Source organism: Solea senegalensis, linkage group LG8 (genome assembly GCF_019176455.1).
Source record: "Solea senegalensis isolate Sse05_10M linkage group LG8, IFAPA_SoseM_1, whole genome shotgun sequence".
Lineage (NCBI taxonomy): Eukaryota > Metazoa > Chordata > Actinopteri > Pleuronectiformes > Soleidae > Solea > Solea senegalensis.
The window spans coordinates 19060957-19081712 of NC_058028.1; the positions used below are offsets into that span (position 1 = coordinate 19060957).

Consider the following 20756-nt stretch of genomic DNA (forward strand, 5'->3'; position numbering starts at 1 on the left):
GGTCGGGAACACGACACAAACCCAGCTCAGACTCGGCATGTGTCTTGCGTTTTACAAGACGCAAGTGACAAAGGCCCATACAGCCTGACGTGTGGAGAGCTTGACGAACTGTGGGCGTGGCCGAAACAAGCCGGGAGGAGGAGGGGGAGGAGGAGACAAAGACGCTGTCAGAAATGATGTAGAAACGGCAGATGAATGCAGGAAAGGCCGTGTTACGTTTCAACAATGTGACCTTTCTTTTACTCCTCAGATGTGGGGCTGCTATAAAAAACACAGCCAACCTTGACCATATCAGGGAAACAAAAAAAAGAGAAAAAAAAGAAGCATTTCCTCCACAAAGCAAGTACACTTCTACAAACACTCTCATTTCAAACATGGCATCTGGCCTGCTGTGACAGAATGGAAAGACCCTCTGACTAAAAGCACCACAATCAATGAAACATGAAGAAACCCTCAGGTACAGAGGGAGGACGGCTTGTTATTCTGGGAAGCATGCTGTCATTCAAAGGCCATTCACATCAGGGGGAAAGTGCTTGGAAGGCAAATCAGTGTTTGTTAATGATACGGGTCAATTGTTTTGAGGACGTCTGGACCTCTGGACTCATCTGTACCCTCTTCAGTCACCCTCGCTGGAGGTTTTGTATTCCAGAATGCTCTGTCCTTGCTGATCAATTAAGATTAGCCATTTTTGCTTCGAGTAATATAATCCGCTCTTCGATGGAAAATCCTGTTTACACTTTGTTCTGAATATCAAAAAGCTGACATTGCAGATGGAGGCAAAGTCGTTTCACTATCTGTAAAAAACAAAAAAAGCACTGCTAGCTATGTGCTATTTTCCCTGCAGCTACTGTATACTGTACTGTGTCCCATACAGCCTAAACGCAGTATCTACGAGATATTGATTGCTGAGCAGATACAGCACATGTGTTGTGATGCTTTGCTCGGTCTGTGTATGTGAGATTATCCGTGTCACATACTGAGAGTCCTTTTTAAAGTCCATGCTTCTACAATGGTGAGACGCACTGTGCAAAGCCCTACACCCAACTGACAAATGCTTCAAATATCTGCCAAATTCTGACCCCACAAAGCAGCTCTGCCATATGTGTCACACGTGTTCCAAAAACAAATATTTGCAAAGCTTAGAATGTGTGCCACAGGATAATTTGATAATAATCAAAACAAAGCCTTAATGTATGGTAACTAGACGTCAAATAGCAGGATGTCTATTGGGTTTGCGGGAATGTCAGAGAAGTCTGGTGGTGGATGTGTGTGGGAGTGTGATTCAGGCACAAACACACCAAGATGTCACTTCATAACCTCCGACTCCAGAGGCTCCTGTCATCTTCACATATCAGAGATCCTCTGCTTCCCTGGCAGACATACTAAATATAGAATGGGGACAGAATTTCTGTTTGGAGCATTGCTCTCTTTATCTACATCTAAAGCTTAGTTTATACTTGCCATAGGGCAGCGGGTGTGAGGACGTGTACACAAGACACGCTGTCATCGCGACAGGCTCCAAACTCTGCTGCGGTGGCACGTCTCTAAAATATCTGGAACTACGGCACTGTGACGACCACAGACGCGAAGGGAAGACGGGCCGAGCGGATTTTCCTTAACAAACCGTTGTTCAAGAATCACGTGGTGCTGGATTCTTTAGATGCAAGCTGTGGTGAAACCTGATTTTCAGGTCAGACATATCTCTTACTACTTTAATATAGTCTATGTAGGACCTTTCTGAAGCACCATTATATAAAATTCCTTTATCCTCAGCTGGCACAGTGACAGCACATTTCTGAAATGATAAACAACACATCAGTGCTATTGTAGGGCTTCTTCAGACATTATTCCAGTAACATGCTACTCATTCACTCCTTCCCTATTCACATTTCTTTGTATTACGCACCAACTCGAAATGGGTCCGTGTCTGTTTTAGGGCGTGTGCGTTGTCTGCAGATGTTTGGACCGTGTCGCCTCACGAGTGTAAACAAGGCTTAATACTAGCATGAGTGCACTGCACGGCCATCTTCTCGCTGCCTGACACATGAAGCACACAAATGCAACGAGCCTGCTGCAGTCCCATGGTCACTCGCAGTGCATCGTCTTCCAAGATGATTCTCAAGCAAAAAAGAAAAAATCATTTGGACGAAGCCACTCGTTCTTTCCAATCACAGTCCTGTCAAGTGACTTAGACTGTGTTATTACTTCTTGTGCAGTCATTTTTAAATTCTCTCATTCAGAGTCATTTAATCCTGACACAAGGGCAGATGGGTAATCCATCACTGGTCTCCTTTACCTGGCCCAGTCCAGCCCCAGCACCACGCTCTCTCACCAAGTAGCATTATTCGACCTTATTCCGCGTCTTACTTTGTATTGGCAGGGAGCAATGGAGCTCTCTGTGGCAATTAATTGTGCTACTTATCTGTAATGTGAACAGTGGATATTACATCTCCCACAGATATCACATTAAGCATGTCTCCTGACTTGCGAGGCCAACGCCAAATAAAAAAAAAAAAAGAGGAAATGAGCCCCTATTAATAGCTATTGATTCTTTTATAATAAAACAGCCACTTCCTCTCTTTACTTGGCCTCAGTGTTGATCTTGAATTAATACAGGCAATAACTACAAGGAAATGCCCTCCGGTTTAAAACAGCAGAGCAGTGTAGCCATCAAAAAACAACAAAAAAAAACAATATATATATATATCTTTGGTCTTTTGGTCAGCTGGTAGATATCCTGATGTGACAGAGGCATGGCCCAGGATGCATCTGTACTAAACAGTCAGTCGTTTTTATGCATTCACATCGTGTAACAAGACAGGGGAAGGAGAAAATACCTCGCCATAGCAACAAGAAGTCATTTAATACTCTCATTTAATACACGCATAGACTGATGGTTATTTTAAGAAATCATATTTACGAGTGAACTAATGGATTTTGTGCAAATAAAAGTGCAGTGTTCTGTTCTCACACTGCAAAGTGCTGTCTCAACCGTGCATTCTACGAATTCTTTGTGATGTCATTATCATTTCATAACTATCACAATCGGTACATCGGGGATGTTTAGTAAAAGCTACGGCAGCGTCTCCATACGCAGCGCCCGGTGCCGAGTCAGCCCTCTGCTTAAACCGAGGATGAGCTGCCGTCACCACTGAGAACACACTCACGATTCACTGTTAAACAAACATAACCCCACACTTAATGTATGCAGGTCCACAGAATTGGTCGATTATTCCGTTCTTCAATACGTTGATCGTGTTCAGGGGGTCAGAAGAGGCTGGAGCCACGCTGAACCACAGGTCAACACGAAATGGAAGTAAAACAATAATGGGGCTGCATTTACAATCCGTACATCACAACTCCCATTAAGCCTGAGTGAGTAAAATTATAAAAACACAACACCTGATGGTGCCTTGGTTTCCCTCTACGGGGCACGACATTTGGACCTGAGCTGCCAGCGCTTGATTGCACTATTCCACAAAAGGCCACTCTGTTCTCTGACTTCAACTTCCATGTTTCCAAACTTCTTAAAACAAAAAACAAAACAGTATTCAGAGACAACTCAAACTGTAAACTCCCTTTCTAAAAGCTTAGTTTAACCCAGTTACAGTGAGTTTTTTTTCTATTTTTTCAACGTGGATGACGAGACAGCAGTGGGGAGTGTGGAAGCTCTTACTGGAAGTGATTTTTTTTACGCACACTCTTCTTGCAGTGCTGCACTAACTTCCAGTCAGTGTAGCCACAGTGGAATAAAACAAACCTCTATCCAAGTCTGTACCTGGAATCTGCTCCAGGCTCTGATAATCACAGCTGTGCTGGAATCATCAGTAGTAGTAGTGGTGGTGGCGGCAGCAGCGGTGAGGCGGTGACTCACAGTAATAGTAAGAGAAGCTTTTTGTTCACGATCACAAGAGAGAGACTTAGCAATTAAACAGTTTGCAGCAGCTCCATTTCAAATGAAACTAACTTATCCATATAATAGTATTATTAAAAAAAAACAAGAACACTTCAAAATGTATTCTAAATGAGTCTAATTGCCTTTGTTAGACTGTTTATCTGCAGCCTTTAAATGCCAATACATGCACATACACTGTAGGCATGAGGCCAATAAATCTGGATGGCAGATTTAAAGGGAGGGGTCAGGTGAACTTTTATCCCCTGCTCTTATTTTATTTTTTATTCTAAACCATTTTTGAGAGAAGAAGAGCTATCTGGTGTGTGTATTTTTTTTTTTTACAAACGTGGCGTTGACCTGAAGCTTTTCCATTTATCACATACATATGAATATTAAATCCTTAACACATGCGCGTTATTAAGTGCAAGAGACTCCAGAAAATAAAGAGGGGAGAAAAAAAAAATGTATTCTGACATCATCCTAAATCTGGGCTGAAAACATTTAGGCAGACGTGTTAAACAATGACAATGTACAATCCTAACAATGAGAAAACAAAGCTATGTCAGTGTGGTCGCCGCAGAGATTATCATCACAGACGAATAACATGCACCGCTGCATATTATTCTTTTTTTTTGTTTTTTTGTTATAGATGAATTAATAATCTTTCAAGGGAGAAGGGGAAGTGACTTACCCAGAAACAAAGAGCGAAATGTTGCAGACATCGTGGCTGGAAATCCCACACATGCAACGGGAGCTGGAAACAATGCGCTCAGTCGCAGCACCTTCACATTCACACAGAATGACCTAAGTGCGGGGACAACGGAGCGGCACCATCGGCCGATCGATGCGCGAAATCACCGAGGAATAAATCTTCATTGAACACGTGAGTCCAAGGACATCATCATATGTGTTGCACACGCCCCGACCCCCAAAAACCCCAAACCCCACCAAAAAACAACCTAAACCTCCCGCTGCGAAGAAGCGTGACTCTGTCTCTTCATCGTCATTCTCGTCGCGGGCTTCACTTGGCGTCAAATCAAAGTTCCTGGCTCTGTGTCTGGCTCGAGCGTGGGACGTGTTGTCTCAGGGTCTCCACTGTCTCCTGTCTCCTCAGCAGTCTCTCCTCCTTCCCTCCTCTGCTGCACAAAATGCCAGAGAGGAGGAGGAGAAGAAGGAGGAGGAGGAGGAGGAGGAGGGATAGGTGGATGATGAAAGGGGGATGGGGGGTGGGGGGTGATGCTGAAGGATGGAGACCTCTAGAGTCTGAAGTTCTCTTACACACGCGACCACAGCTGGTTCACGAGTGTGTGAGTCAGCGTGATAAGCTGATGTGTAAGATGATCTCTTTGATATGAACAGATTTAAAGAGCCTTTTTTAAAAAAAAGATAGATTTATATGTACATATATATTACAGGATTAAAGTAAGTGACAGTGGCGTGCGCAGACATTTCAGGGGCAGGAAAAAAGGCACCGTAATAATGAATTGGGAAATACTACTACTACTACTACTACAACTAAAAATAATAATGATACAGTGGCATATCACATAGTTACTTACTGTACATATTAGCTTAATTAAATTCAGGTTTCTATTAAACGACTGTATACAGAATTGCACTTTATAGGCATTTTTAATTGCGGATTGATGCTAATTATTAACCGTTTAACACCCAATCCTCAACATCACTGCCTGGATTTGTTTTGTGTGTGCTAAATTTAACCATAAAAGGACCAATGTTTTGTAACTAAGTGCTTTTGGCCATTTCTTCCAGAATAGCTTCCAATATCTGACAGTTATTTACAATTTACTGCATGCTAAAATACTGTTTTAACGATTTAAAATGAAGAAAAACAAAATGGTTTATTTACAGTAGTTTCTTTGTCTCTCAATGTGCAAAACACACGACAAAGACGCTGATTCTCCGGCTTACGGAAACAGTGCGAGTGAAATGACCGTAATAAGCAAATGTTGGCTTCGACGTGCAACTTCTCAGCTTTCAGAAACCATTGAAATGTTCCCGATAGCACAAGACGTCGCGTAACCACAGTAACGTCCGCGATACGCTTGGTTTTAAAAGGTTACTAAAGATCTATTTGAAATGGGCAGGTGCTTGAGCGTCACCTGTGGGGATCATCTGTCCATGTGGACATGTGCCGATGTTTTATGTTTAACAAATAAAAAATGTGTCATTAAACATCTGTTGTTGTTTTTTTCCAGTCTAGCAGCTTCTCAGTCTATCAAGCTCTTCAAAACGGCCTCACTAGATTTGTGCCTGCACTGACTTTGGACATGATATTTTACATGAGCAGCAGCATGGTTCAAGTTAGGTAAACAAACAAAATCCTGCTGTGTGCTGATGGCTGCTGTCTCGCCTTAAGACAAATTAATCCGCCTCTTCTGTGTCTCAACGATCTACAGAAATAACAAAAAAGGATTTCCACTGGCCTGCATCCACTCTACTCTCTCTCTGTCTCTCTCGCGCTCTCTTCAGCACCAGCCTTCCACCATTTCTTTCTGTTCCAGTGAGTAAATAGCTTGAAACAATGTCTCTGAAGCTAAAGTGGCCATGCACACACATAAATTATATGTCTCTCTCTGTTTTTCCATCCGTCCACCGTATAAACAAAAAAACAGAGTGAGCAGTTGATTGGACACAGGGGGTCCTGCAAATACACAACATAAGTCCAGATGTTGCAAGAGGCTGAGTGGACACAGTGAAGCGGTCTTGTGTGATCCAGTCTTTATTATATTAACTGATGACGCAATATTATTTAATATAACAATTAGACCAGGGGTGTCAAACTCACTATTTGATTATCGCAAATGGGTTCTGACCCACGGGGCGTACATTTGATACCCCTGAATTATAACAAATCAAACACATTTTAAGCTCCTTATTTTAACAACTTACTGAATTAAATGTTATGTTTTTAAGTATACATACAACCCACCCAGATAAACATATCTGTCTTATTTGCCAAATGAGCAGTAACAGTCAACGAGGTGAATACCGACGATACACCAGATAATGATAACACACATCTTTAGCCATTTGATTGAGTTCCTCTCTTTTTCTTTTTATATTTCCACCTGAATTTTAAATTAATCGTACCCGTCCAATCAATTACAAAATACGGCTCCTCACCTTTGAAGCCATCCTTTCAGATCTCCTCCACACTTCCACTCCTGCCCGCACCCTCAGCTCCTCAACTCTGACTCCCTCCAACATCTCAAATCCAAACTAAAAACTCACCTGTTCTCACATTGCGCCGTCCAGTTTTATCCTCTTTTATTTTATTGTATGTGCTCGCATTTCATGTACGGTGACCTTGAGTGTCGAGAAAGGCGCCGACAAATAAAATGTATTATTATTTAATAATAAACAAGCTCCAGAGCTGATTTCATACTCGAGTTTTAGTGTCTGATAACAGTCAGAATCACTGGGCTGGATATTGGAAACAGAAAGATGTGTTAAACATGATAGGATCCATAAACCCTCAATAACACAAGAACTGCTGAACTAAGAAAATGCTGTAAAGAGAGATGTGTGTCATGTGACTAGAACGTATGAAAAACAGATTATTTATTAACAGCTCCGTTTTTGAAATCTGAAATCTGATATCTATAAGTCTTCTATCAGTGTAGGTATACTGAGGGATGTGAAATTGATTTGGACTTAAAAGTGTTATGGCGCCATCTCCTCTCCGTAGAAGTTGCTATTCACAGAAGTCAGCGAAACGCGACATCGTAAAGCACAAAGTCACGCAGCACCTGCTGTCAGGCGAGGGTGGACGGCCGGTTCTCACAGAACAACAGTTCAGACACCAACAGCTGATTGAGAAAAGCACAGGCATTACATCGATGTTCTATTTCTTTCTTCCCAGAGCAGGGATCTCTTACAGAAGTGGAGACAAAGTGAGCAGCAGCATCACAACGATCACGACCGCTCATATACAAAAGGTACAAACGCATGACAACAACAGCGGCGGTGAAACGAGGCCACGCTCGTTGGTTGATGGTCGTGATTTCACGAGAGCTCGCTCGTCTCGCACGCAACCTGTCTGCGTTTGGTGTCTCGGCCTCGGCGTGTGATATAGCATCACAATGCAGATGGTCTCACAGATGGTTGATATTTATACCATGGGGCCTTGAAAAGTCGCTAGTGTGGAAACTGCTCTTTCCCCCTGATTAGTTGCACATCGCTGAGAGCACAGCAAACTCCTCACAGCCGTCTGTGAAAAGTCTTATTATTGTTATATTCAGGAGAAATATGATATCGTTTGAGAATAAATATCACGTCTTGTGTGGGGGTGCCCCTCCCTGAGATGACGACGGACAACGTGTGCGTGTGTTTTTCCCTCTTCTCCCACATAAAAATGTAATCCTCCTAAGTGTAAGGTCCATGATTTTTTCAAAAACAAAACTCCCAGACACACCACGCACACCCTGGCATTTTAATGCGCACCTTTGACTTATGTACTTTAAGTGGATTTGCAATTTAAACGGGAGCAACAACATGTCGCTCGGGCCTCCTGACAGAGAAGGAGAGTGTTCCCATCTGCCGGAACAGTTGTATCTCCCTCATAATGACATCACAGGGATGTGCCGGTGTTTTGTCACCCTGCAAACACACACGGGTACGCGGGGATGTCATGCTTTGGCCGCTCTCCTGAACATGGGGAGAGAACTTTGGATTGTTAAAAGGATTCTTGAGTAACAACAAAGACGTCTTTTTTGTTTAGGCCTCTCTATATTTAGCGACCTGTTCGACGCTGCACTGTTAGTGTCTCACAGCGCACAGATTCTTTATAATTTAATGAGGGTGGTGTCGGTGCCGTCTGAGATTTATGACGAGCATCTTAAGGCAGTGCTGGCCACTCGGCTTATTGATCCAAATTGGATGTCAGTAAAGCTCGTTTCCTCCAGGGCCACCACGTAAGGAACATTGAAATGAACAGATTTGTCTTAAACCAGTAAAATGAAAATAATCCAGGTATAAGAGATGATTATTCTATTTAAATATACAGCTCAAGTGTAGGAACCACACACTTAAAAAGCCTATATAGTGAGACTTGTTTTTCTTTTTTTAAGTCGTATATAATATAGCCAGAGATATCGTTGAGAGGAAAGTTATTGATAAATAGAATAAATTAAGCTGCGAGATCAACAACGCTCTAAATCTGTCTTACATCTATTTTAAATTCCATTTGATTGCGCAACGTTTAAAAGAGTTGACTGAAAATCTGAAAATGTGATCCAACACTTGTCACTACCCATCTCGAGGAACTTCCTGTTCCACGGTCTTGAGTACACTCGTTTCCTAAAGTTCACCAGTGAATGTTCCTCTTTTTTATTTATGAGCCTTTCACGGGGAACACAAGACGAGGGCGGAGCATGAAAACATGTTATCGTGTTCTAATTAAAGAACGGGCCAGACGACAAAGTCACACCCGAGACGCTTAACAGCGACACAGTTTCATTCTGCCGCTATCAGCCCTGTCTGTGAGTAAATGAATGTGCTGAATGGGCACATGATTGAATGAACGAGTGAACAAATTCATCTGGCAAAGCAAGAGTAAATAGCTGAATAAAGCAAACATACATGATGTGCCATTTGGAGAAGTGAAACAAGACTGATTGGTTGTTTATCTAAAACCATATGACTCTGACTTTGGGAAAGGTAATAAAGCTAAATTGAAGCCTGCTCCAATCCTGGATAAACAGATCAATCACATCTGAATATCATTCCCCCCCCTCACATTAGAATCTGTTTTCTATAACACCGGCATTTTCCACACCAACAGATACTGGAAGACGGTGCATCCCCGCCTGTCAGAGACCAGAAAAGAAAAATGGAAAACATTTGTAATTACAGTGGGTTGTTTGGTCTGTTTAGACGTGTTTGTTCCATTTGTTAGACGGTATAAGAGATAACGCTGTCACCATCAAGCTGTCATATGTAACCTGTAAACAATGATCAGTTTGAAAGTGCACATTATGTACATATATGATGAATTATCACGTCCTTATCGTAAACTCATACTAGGAATACCCAAACCCGGGTATAAATTCAATCTTCTGGCTCAATTTATTCCATGGAAACATGTCATTTCTGACAAATGTGCTCACACAAAATGAGATAATGTGTGACAGTTGTATAACTCAACCCCTCCAACCACAGGTAACTGACTTAAAGCAAAAATAAGAAAACAACCCCGATGTTCATTACTGGGTCATCTGAGTGGCCTTTGTGTGGAGCGCAGATACGACTCTGAACGGGGGAAATTAACTGATTAGCCTGAGGTTTTAACGTCATTTGAATGCCGCCTTTGTCATTGATCACATTTCCTCCTCAGGTTTATTGACACTGGACTGAGCACTTGTGAGCACTGTTATTGTTTAGCAAACAAACGAGGCCAGCTTGATTGAGGAAGGGGGCGAGGGAGGGGCAGGTGAAGTGCTGCTTTTGTTGGATTTGGAAAAAAGTGTTTGCCCCCTGCAGCCCAATTTTTGTCCACTAACCACAACTATTACTAAAGCTGCCCTCTGCCTTGATTAAGCGGTCTCAATTCTGGTCACTGAGGAGTGACTGATGTGAGCCATATGGCGGTGAAGAGGCCGCGTAAATCAGCAGACGCTTTGCATCATAGCGTATGTCAGGTGTGGGGGTGTAGCTGGGGGCATCCGTCTTCAACAAGTCCGCATTCATCACTCAAGGAAATGACCGAGCTGTTGGAAAATAACACTAAAGGGCAACATAGGATCTAATTCTGCAGCAGATTAACATGGTAGCACAGTGCTGCACAAATAGACACCGGTACTTCTTATCTGCTCGTTACTGGTGAGCAACTGCATGTGTGTGTGTGTGTGTGTAGTTGTTATTCGGGTCCTAATGACGCAGAACCTAATTTCTGAGGAGCGCTTTAAGTTTATGGCTATATTTCGATTATAAGGGTTAGGCATTGACTGGTCATGAATGACTGGAAGTCAGTGCAGTGTCCGAAGAGTATAGCTGCACAAACCTGTGTGTGTGTGTGTGTTAAGAGCTGAAGACATTTTGTGATGTCAAGGGGCTTTTGAGCAAACCTGTTCCATTTGTCTGTTAAATGACTGAGTGCTGCTTCTCTCTCAGCCAAGGTCAAATGTGTGATTGCATCTTTGAGAGGGTTATTTTGTACCAAATGATTTGTCGCTTAGCAAAGGCCAAGATGAGTTCATTTCAATGATGTAAATTATCTGATGTAAATAAAAGCAAAAGGCTGAATAAAGTATCTACACATAGACACGCTGCATTAAAATGAATGTAAAATGTGTTACAATTAATATTTTAATGTTAAAAATAGCAGCAATGTGGCAGAAAACTGGACTTTTCCTTTTTTTTCAAAGTTTTACTGGTGCTTTGTAGTGTTTTCATTGTATTTGTAATGACTTTGCGATTTGACTTGACCACTGAGCAGCAGACACTTGTGTAAACGTAGTGTTGTAGCAAAAGAGATTCCTGTTTTGAAGGTTCCTTTGAGGTTCTGCGTTTAACCTGGGTCATGTCAGCTTTTTAAACTGGAAATCAAAAGATACGAGGCGTCGGTCACTCTTGTGTTCCCTCATATGTGTCACGGTTTATCTTCCTGTTAGATGTTTATTTTCCTCTAAATAGGAACATGATTTACAAAAATTCACACCACGTTGTGCTGAAGTGGACCTGAGACAAGCTTTTGAGACCATTAACTCCTCAGGAACATGTTTATAAATCAAGAGGGAAGTGGACTCATTCTCCTATAGAGTTCCATTCAAACTGTTGCCCCCTGGTGGCTAAGTACTCCTTCTGTCCTATTCCCCAGGCTTCACTTTTCAAACGGCTATGACCATCTGATGCATGATTATCTTAAATTGGATTATGTTGTGTTGCGTTTACTTTGTGGGTTTGCCTGAGAAATAATGAGAATAATGATGAGGATAATAATAATAATGATGATGATAATAAAACAAAGCAATATTGGTCACAGACAATGCCATACTACACCAAAGCCATGGCAATTTTCTAAAGCAGCGATGCGCAGAGGCACGACTGATGCAGTGTCCAGTGAAGCAAAAATCATTTCTTAACCATAGAAGAGTGACATAGAAATGAAAAGCTCAGCACAAAGCAACTATATCAACATGGACCATGTGACATGCAAGCACAAACAAACACACATGTGCACACCTAACCATGCAGGGCGGGTAATCCATTTGGCAGCGTACAGATGATCAAGAGGCTTCACCATGCCTTACTGAGCCTGAGCCGTTCTGATAAACCATCAGTTTATCAGGATAAGGACCTCCACACACACACATACACACACACACATGATTAGCATTCTCAGTAGGAAGCTGCTAATCACGCTGTGGAGACTTTAGGACCATCTGCAGGCGACGAGGATTTACACAGCTACACAAATCAATTGATCAACCCGTTCGCCTGTGGTCAAAAGTGGTATTTGGTTCCGCACGATTTCTTGACTTTCGTGCACACAGCATGGGGTCGTTTATGACGTGATCACAGGCACCAAATAAGGGAAAAAGAAAGGATATTAGGTAAAAAATGCTGCTGTCAGCAAAGAGTTTGAATGATTAACACTGTCTCCCAACTCGCATGTTGTTGATAGATGGGATGTTACCGCAAACAGATAATCAAAAAACAAAGCAGCGGAGTATAAAAAGTTCCTTTCTGGTTAACGCCGTTGTGATTAATCACCTTTCTGTCTGCGAACACGAGCCTCCATCTCTGTTCTGACCTTTCAGGCCATGTACAGGTTTCATTTCTCACCAAAGTACAACTACAACTACCTTTTATTCCTTCTGATGAAAGTGCAACAGTAAGCACCAACATGCCGGTTTTATCCAGGCCAACCAGATTGGGTAAATGAAATAACTTGAGTTTAATGCAGTGGAGGTGCTACTCCCAATGTCTGGCTCGATTCTCTGCCTCCTTCTTCACAGAAAAGAGTATTCATGGTCTTCTTAATTTGTCCCGATAGGATCTCGCCCACTGTGCACACAGCTTGGATGGGACAAGTCATGATGAGAGGAGTTCTATATAGGACTAACATTAGCTGGAGGAAAAAGTGGCACAAGTTACTGCACCGTCTCCTGGGAAGACTGTCCTGCATTACAAGGTGGCAAGCACAGCCGCACGCACGCATGGTTTCCAATAACACAGGTAATGAATAGGATAATGGGGGCTTCAGTCGGCCTAATGTCAGTCATGTTTGAGTCAAGCAAAGTGGCACTTGCTTGGAAACTATCACACTTGAGTAGATGCAAACACTCCAGAGACTGCGACAGAGAAAACACAATCAAAAGCAGCTACGAGCCCCGGGTCCTCTGGGATGCCTTACGGCTAACACAAAATAGAGATTGCATCAACCTCTTGCTGCAAAACAAGTTTGCTACTTTAATTTATTCAAATGAACAAAAAAGGACAAACACTAAGACGGTCACATTTTACATGTATGTACTTTTCTGGAGGACTTTTTCCCCCCTCATAATAAAGTGTTATATTTCCAATATGACCACACAGTCATGTTTTATTTATAGACAAACTCTAGCAGCTGTAGAAGTTGGGTGACATGAAATGCACAGGAGGTGCATGGATAGATGAAACACACATACACACACACTACTGATGTATAAAACCCCAATCAAGATACTCACTAAGCTCTTAAATCTGCCCTAACTGTAACCTATTTAAAAAATAAGGCCCCCCCAGTCAATTTCTTGCGTTATTTCTGTATGTTCTTTTATTAATAGTTTCAAATTGCATCGTAAATATATTCATAATGTGGATTATTTTTATCATTCCATATCCAAACAAACACTTTTATTTTGTGAAATGATGTGAAATATCAACATAAATATTATTATTTAGATGGCTTTTTCCACTTGACTGGCCCCTCCTGACCAAACTAGATACTCAGTGGCCCCCAGGTAGTTTGAGACTCTATACTAAACTTTATTTGTTTTTAATCATTAATGAAATATTTTGCTGCATTTTCTCCCTCTGTGTGTGTGTGTGTGTGTGTGTGTGCGTGGGTTCTCTCCAGGAACTCTGGTCTCCTCCCACAGTCCAAAAACAGCAGAAACATGCAGAACACTCTAAATTGCCTGTAGGTTTGAATGTGAGAGTGAACGATTGTTTGTCTCTGTGTTTGCGACCTGAACAGGGTGTGACCCCGTCTTTTGCCCTGTGTCTCCAATGACCATTACCCTCATGTGGAGGATAAAGCAGTGGACAATGAATGGATGAATAATGTCTGTGTATATTAAAGTGCTATACAAATACATTTGCTTTGGCTTGCTTGCTAATTTGGACACCGTTCCTGCCGTGGTAAAAGCAGTGTCTGTAGATGTGTTCAGTAAATAATATATATTATTATGTTGTATCCTATATCATTATATCTAGTCACATCTTTTTGCAGTCTGGTGCAATGTGTGTGAAACATGCTTCACACATAAAATAATGGTGTTGAAACTTAAGGTTAAGCTGAAAAACTAATTAAAAAGGGATAAAGGTCCAACAGGAGCAAACTGTGGCATTGTGCACCCAAACTACAACTGTGATTATTAGATTTAGGATCAGGTAAGAACAGGGTAAGGGCAAAGGAGCAAGGGTAATGGAGCAGCTACGCATGTGGATTACAATGTGAGCCGAGTAATATAATATAGTAGTCATCTGATGATATATGATATAATAATACAAATAAAAGGATAAAAGCGATATCGTAAAGCACTACAGCTGGACTTGAGTGGTACTTGTCAATTTATAGGGAAGAGGCCGTCCTGTCTGACGTCCTCTCAATAAACCATGAGTATAATCTTCTGTTCCTGATGGATGAAAGTATCCTGGTAACTAATTTGTTAGCCCATTTATTTTTGAGCATCAATTATTGATAGTGAGTTCATAGTTCTAATTCAAAATATTGGCTCCAAGAATGATAATATAATATACAAATGAGGCTTTTAAAATGTACAGGTCTCAGTTGTTGATATATATATATAGATATATATATCTATATATATATAGATATATATAGATATATATGTACACATGCATGAAGACTATTAGCTAAAGTAGTTAACATGGAATTCTCATATCCTCCAAGGTGTACACAGGCTGGTTTGCGTCTGAATTAGGTTTAAATTGTATTATATTACTGTGAGTGTCTGTGGAGTAGACACACATTTTACATTACAGTCTGATTCAAGCATCACAACAGACTCAGTCTCTGTGGTCTTAAGTGGTTTTTGTCTAAATGTTCCTCTGATCCCACAACCTGGCAACCCAATCATTGTCTTTATACACACAATACACCAAATTGCACAGAAAAATGACGGTCGGTTCAGATGCGGAACACTGCACTGTCTGTGTGTTACTGCGTAGTCGAGCAGATATGTGATTGTGCCGGTCTCGTGTGCTTGAAAGTGCTATACACTCACCGGTGAAATAAAGCCTGCGTGACATATTCTCACATGTAATAAGCCTGGACACCGAACTGGGGTTTTATAAGAAACAAATTACAACCTAGCATGCAGCTGTCACTTTGCTTTTGTCAGCATGGCCACCCACTAAATATCACCTGGCTCATTACTGTATAGAGCGCTATGGTTGCTGCACATGGAGAAAAAAAACAAACCCTGTTGTGTTTGAAAATAAGGGTACACTTTAGATATTTGTGTGTGCTGTGATTCAGAATCTGAATCATGTGTGCTCCAAGCATGCAGTGCAATGTCTACAAATAATCTATTACACTGATACAGGAAATGTCAGGCCTACTCTCCTCTAGAAAATCATGGAAGTCACTTTTACTGAATGTAAACCCACTAGATAAGTTTAAACAAGGTATTTCTTTTGTGCAGGAAATGCCTCGTAGGCATAGTTGCCATTTACGCATGGCTGCACTGGTCTGCACCATGGAGGGGCTCCGTAGGAGGATAACAGGGCTGTATTTAATGCTTCTAACGCGAGTGTTCATTAAAGAAGTAAACAAGGACCTTAAGTGGATTAAAACACAATGTTTTCTAGATCTGCTTCAGTGTGTGTGTGTGTGTGTTCACACGCGACACATTCCACTCTGATCGGAGCACGTTCTGCAGTTTCACTGGCGAACGCAAATCCTGCATTCTGACTCACGTAACACCGACTGATTTGTGGCCCCACAAAATGAAGTCATTGGGCCGATGCCAGCTGTGCAGCCTCTCTGTCCTCTCATTCTGTCACATCCTCTCTCGTATTACATCTTCGCTCTTTCATAACCGCTGCTCGCTCCATCTCTGCTCCTTCACTGTTGGTGAAGTCATTCACCGCTGTGGTGTGTGTGTGTGTGTGTAATCATTGAGGTTGAGTCGATGTGCCTTCATTCTTGATAAATATCTCTGGTTAGTGCCATGGAAAAAAAAAACAAAAAAACCCAGATGTTCATTTTTGAGTCTCTTGAGTCTCCAACCACCGCACTAGTGAGATGCAAGCTCACAGGTCCTTGCAGGGGGTTCAACACCAGACATGCACAAAGTGGGAATGGAGTATGCAAAACACATAGGCAGTAGTTATGGCTTTAAAAATGGGAGAAGAAAAATAAGGTTTTCTGAATTGGGCTCACATCCTGCATGCAGTAACCTTGACAACACAGTTAACTTAAGCGTTGAAAACGAGTGGCAAAATGACCTCTCAAAATTCAGATTCATATGGCTGTCATAATTATAGATGTCAGGTTCCTCACTAAAAATAACTCTCTAGATGTTCTTATTAGTATTATTATTATTATTGTTACTATTCTCACACATGAGAGAGAAGCACTTTCACTGTTTGAGTCACACAGGTCTTGTTTTGGAGGACGATGCAGTCACATAGACATATCGTCCTCATGTCTTTGTCTCCAATCAAAAGTGTGCCAGAAAAAATATAAAGGCAATCGAGATTAGCGTTTTTTTTAATCAAACGATAAGCAGCTGAAGGGGCACAAGGTTGTTATTTTTCCTCTCACCACTGGTTTGTTGGGAAGTGAGTGAGCGGTCAAAGAAGAAAAAAAACAGACACAGTGGAAACAGAGAGCGTCTTGTAATTTTCAGGGGAGCGAGAAGGAAATGATAGTCAAACAAAACCGAGAAGACAAATGTTTGATTAGGAAGAGAGGAGAACACGGAGGGAGAGAGAGAGAAAGAGGGGGCAGAGCTGCGTCTGTGGAGGCTCTCAGCTTGTGGTGCTTGCCGAGTGTAGCGAGGGTGGGTAGGGGGTTGTTTGGGGGTGGGTTGGTGGTGGGCGGTTCTACCTGCATTAGCACTGCAATGTCAGTGAGGACTAGTGTAGCTCTATCACTCCCTACATGCATGAAAATGTGCATAGCTCCAGCATTAACAACCCAGCTAGCCTGTTCACGAACTGAATGTCAGCAGAGCCAAATTAAAAATTGACATTTTAAAATAAAAACAACGGCCGTATACAATAAGTCTATATGCTGCCATTAATATCCATCTCACCACCGGTGTATTTCCTTTTTCCTCTGCAGCCATTAACGTCTTCTGCATGTTACAGTGCACGTGGACAAAAAAGAGACAGAAGGGTCTTGTGATTTATCAGCACATAAACAAGGGGGTGGACGAGGGGGGGAAGAAAGAGGGGGCAATGCGTGGATGCCAAGTCAGCACATAAAGCAACAGTGCAGGGGGGCAGCATGCTCACATGTGAAAAAAAAAAAAGGTTTAAGGCCAAGCACTAGCTGTTAAAAATAGCTGCCCTCTTTGGCACTTTTCTATACCTTCCAGCAGTTCTCCACCTAATAATAGTAAATATACACACATAGCTCAGGGCCACTACAAACACAGTGAGGAGCGGCAGACTGGCACGCCTGGAGGAGGGATGCACTAGGTTATGGTAATGCTTTTGGAAGACAAGTTTCCTCCTCAGGACATACTGCTCACTTTCCTCTCTCCCTTAGCCCTGTTTAATGAGCTCCAGCAGACAGATATGAAGCACGTGGAGAGGAAGCAGAGGGCTAAGATGATCAGGTGATGTGTTGCTCGCTTGTCCACAACAAAACAAGAAGCATTTTCAGACCACGCCATAAAATACACAGACATTAGACTTCACGCCTCGGGGCAGGTTGAACGTCACGGGGGCCAGGCTGAGTCAAGGAACACACTTTTAGTGGGAAGCATGTGTGAACGTTCAAAGCAGCGACTTAAATTATATCAATTTCTAGGTTCCACTATGGTGGTAATGTCATGGTCAAGGCTGTTCAACAAAAGATGGATGCTTCCCTCCACATTGGAGTTATACTAAATAGATCTTCTATATTCATTCAAAAAAAAAACCCTCACTTGAAATAAGTCCACAACCATTATACTTGCAGATCATTCTGGTACAGCGCGGGATAAAAACTCAATCTTAGTGATTTTACATATCTGGCCACTGTGGCGGAATCTCCCCCTGTCACTTGCTGTTTGTGATTGGTGAGTACACAGTGTGTGTTTTCCCCTGTCACGCCAAACAACGGGGGAAAATACAAGAGTTGTGCTTGAAGGAGCACACTTCTTTTTTTTCCCCTGGTTGAACCTGGGAGCTGCTTGTTGAACTGAGAGTGACTTTTTGTGTGATTCAGCAAACAGATTACTCAAAATGTGAAAAAAAAAAAGAAGAAAACTGCAAGACCTCCTGTGGACATAAAAAATTGATGAGAGCAGACAAATAGTGTGGGCTCCTGCGACTCTTGAAGGGGGTCATCATTCAAGCACGGCAGATGAAATTCAGGAGGCAATGGAAAACAAATGCAGTCTGCAGTACGATTTCTAATTTGCTTCTCGCCACGGCGACGCAAAAAGCGACAGTGTTGCAAAATAAAACATCCATAAGTGTAAATTTGTTGGCCCGTGCAACAGCGAGGCTGTTGTTGACAGCGTGCGGGTCATGAATTGGAAACGCTGGCAGCATTACTCATGCTTCCACAAAAGAAAAAAATATCTCTATTCAAGTCTTGAATCAAAATGGCACAGAACAGGGCTGTGACTCATTTACGCGAAGAGTCGCCCCCTGATGGTCAGTCAAGAGAATACACATTTCACATTTGTTGTGTCCATTTTCATGTACAATCTGTGCTGTAAAATAAAAAAAAAACCCTAAACACTTCAAACGATGCCATCAAACAAAACAATCACTCAATCACTCGATGAATTGGTTTGAAGCGTTTTTTCAGGTCCCATAACAAGTGTAATAGCATAAAACTTTGTTTTGTAAAGTGTAAAAGTTGCTTATTGTTTACAATAAAGGGTAGATTGATTATATGTCACATATTTCTATGTTCTAACTAGGGATGGAAATCCAGAATCGGTTCTTCTTCAGAACCGGTGCACAGTCAATCGATTCCTCGGATCCGTTAGTATGTCTGCTTAATTATTCCGCTTATCAGTTCCGCTCGTTGCAAATGCGTCATATCGTCACACACAAACTGCGTGGTTTTGATTCAGAATGCAGCAAACGGCGCGCCGAGGCAGAATCGCTCTTAAGTGTGGTTATATTTCTCGCGAAAAGATGACAAGACGGTCACTTGTAAAGTTTCCATTTTGTCTAAAATGCAGAAACATTTGGCCACACAGCATGCAATTCATTTGCAGGACTGTCGCGTGTTTGATACACTGTTACTTAGCGCCGAGTCAAGCATCAGCGGAGCTAACGGGACGCTATCTGTTATTAATGCTGAAGGTAACTTTCAACTCTCAGGGCAGGACAGGCCCTGTCTACTTAGTTACTGTGAGTGCCATTAAACTTTTACTATACCAATAATCTCCATTGTCATTGTCCATCACATTTAGATAATGATGATGAAAGTAAAGAGAGTTAATACAAACAAACAAATTTGTACTTATTCCCTCACCCAATGAGAATCGTTAAGAGAATCGATAAGGAATCGGATCGATAAGCAATATCGATAATGGAATCGTTCAATTCTTATCAATTCCCATAGTTCTAACACACATAGTGCACCCTTTAAAATGTACTTCCCTAAAATATGTGATTGAACCCTATCATTTTTTAAATCCCAAATGGTCGAGGCATAATCCGGTGAATTCAGGAGCCTAATTGGATATTTATATGGCCCAGAATTGTGGAATATTAAATACTAGCTCTGTCAAATTCTGTGGCGAGAAAAGGGGTCAAGTGGAAAAGCCATCAATGACACACACGCCTACTGGGGCCTTGGAAGTGATTTTTCACATATCACTTACCCCCATGCCAAAATGTGGTCAGTCACCAGAGCCAATATTAATGACGGAGCTTAAACTCCGTATCAAATATGAGAAGCAAGGCTTTCAACGTCCAAATATAGACACTGAGGATTGTAACACGGATCCTAGAAACTAATTAAAGCTGTCTGGGTGCGATGCAAGCATCGGAGTCGTATACTGCGAGTGAGCATCTTCAAGCTTGATTTGACTTGATCTGAACAAACAAAGACACAACAACAACATACCCGTGTCCACTTTGTTACGCAGGGGTTGGAATCCTCCGGCTTACAGGTCCACCTATAACAAAAACAAACACAAAATCAATAGAATATTATTTCTGTTTCTGCAATAAAGAAGGGGAAAAAAAAGGAAACCCGGACACTACACTGTAGTTTTACCATTTTTTTATACCATTTTATTATTTTATTATGTCACTCTTTTACTGTTTCACTTCTATTGTAATTGATTTTATGTTTTGCACCTTCTATGTTGCTGTGCCTCTACAACTGTAAAAGCACTTGGTTGTTTTTTTTTTAAATGTGCTCTAGAAATAAAGTTGACTAAATATGTTATATATATTATATGTAACTGTGCAGAGAGAATTT

At 41.7% G+C, this 20756-nt stretch overlaps 1 protein-coding gene across 1 annotated transcript in view; it reads right to left on the reverse strand.

Moving 5' to 3' along the window:
- clmpb (CXADR like membrane protein b) overlaps positions 1 to 4837 on the reverse strand; it is a 62153-nt gene extending 57316 nt beyond the window's left edge. Inside the window, exon 1 of the mRNA XM_044032249.1 lies at positions 4587 to 4837. Coding sequence (XP_043888184.1) covers positions 4587 to 4617 — 31 coding nt within the window. The 5' untranslated portion in view covers positions 4618 to 4837. The remainder of the gene's footprint in view (positions 1 to 4586) is intronic.
- Positions 4838 to 20756: the final 15919 nt, after the last annotated feature.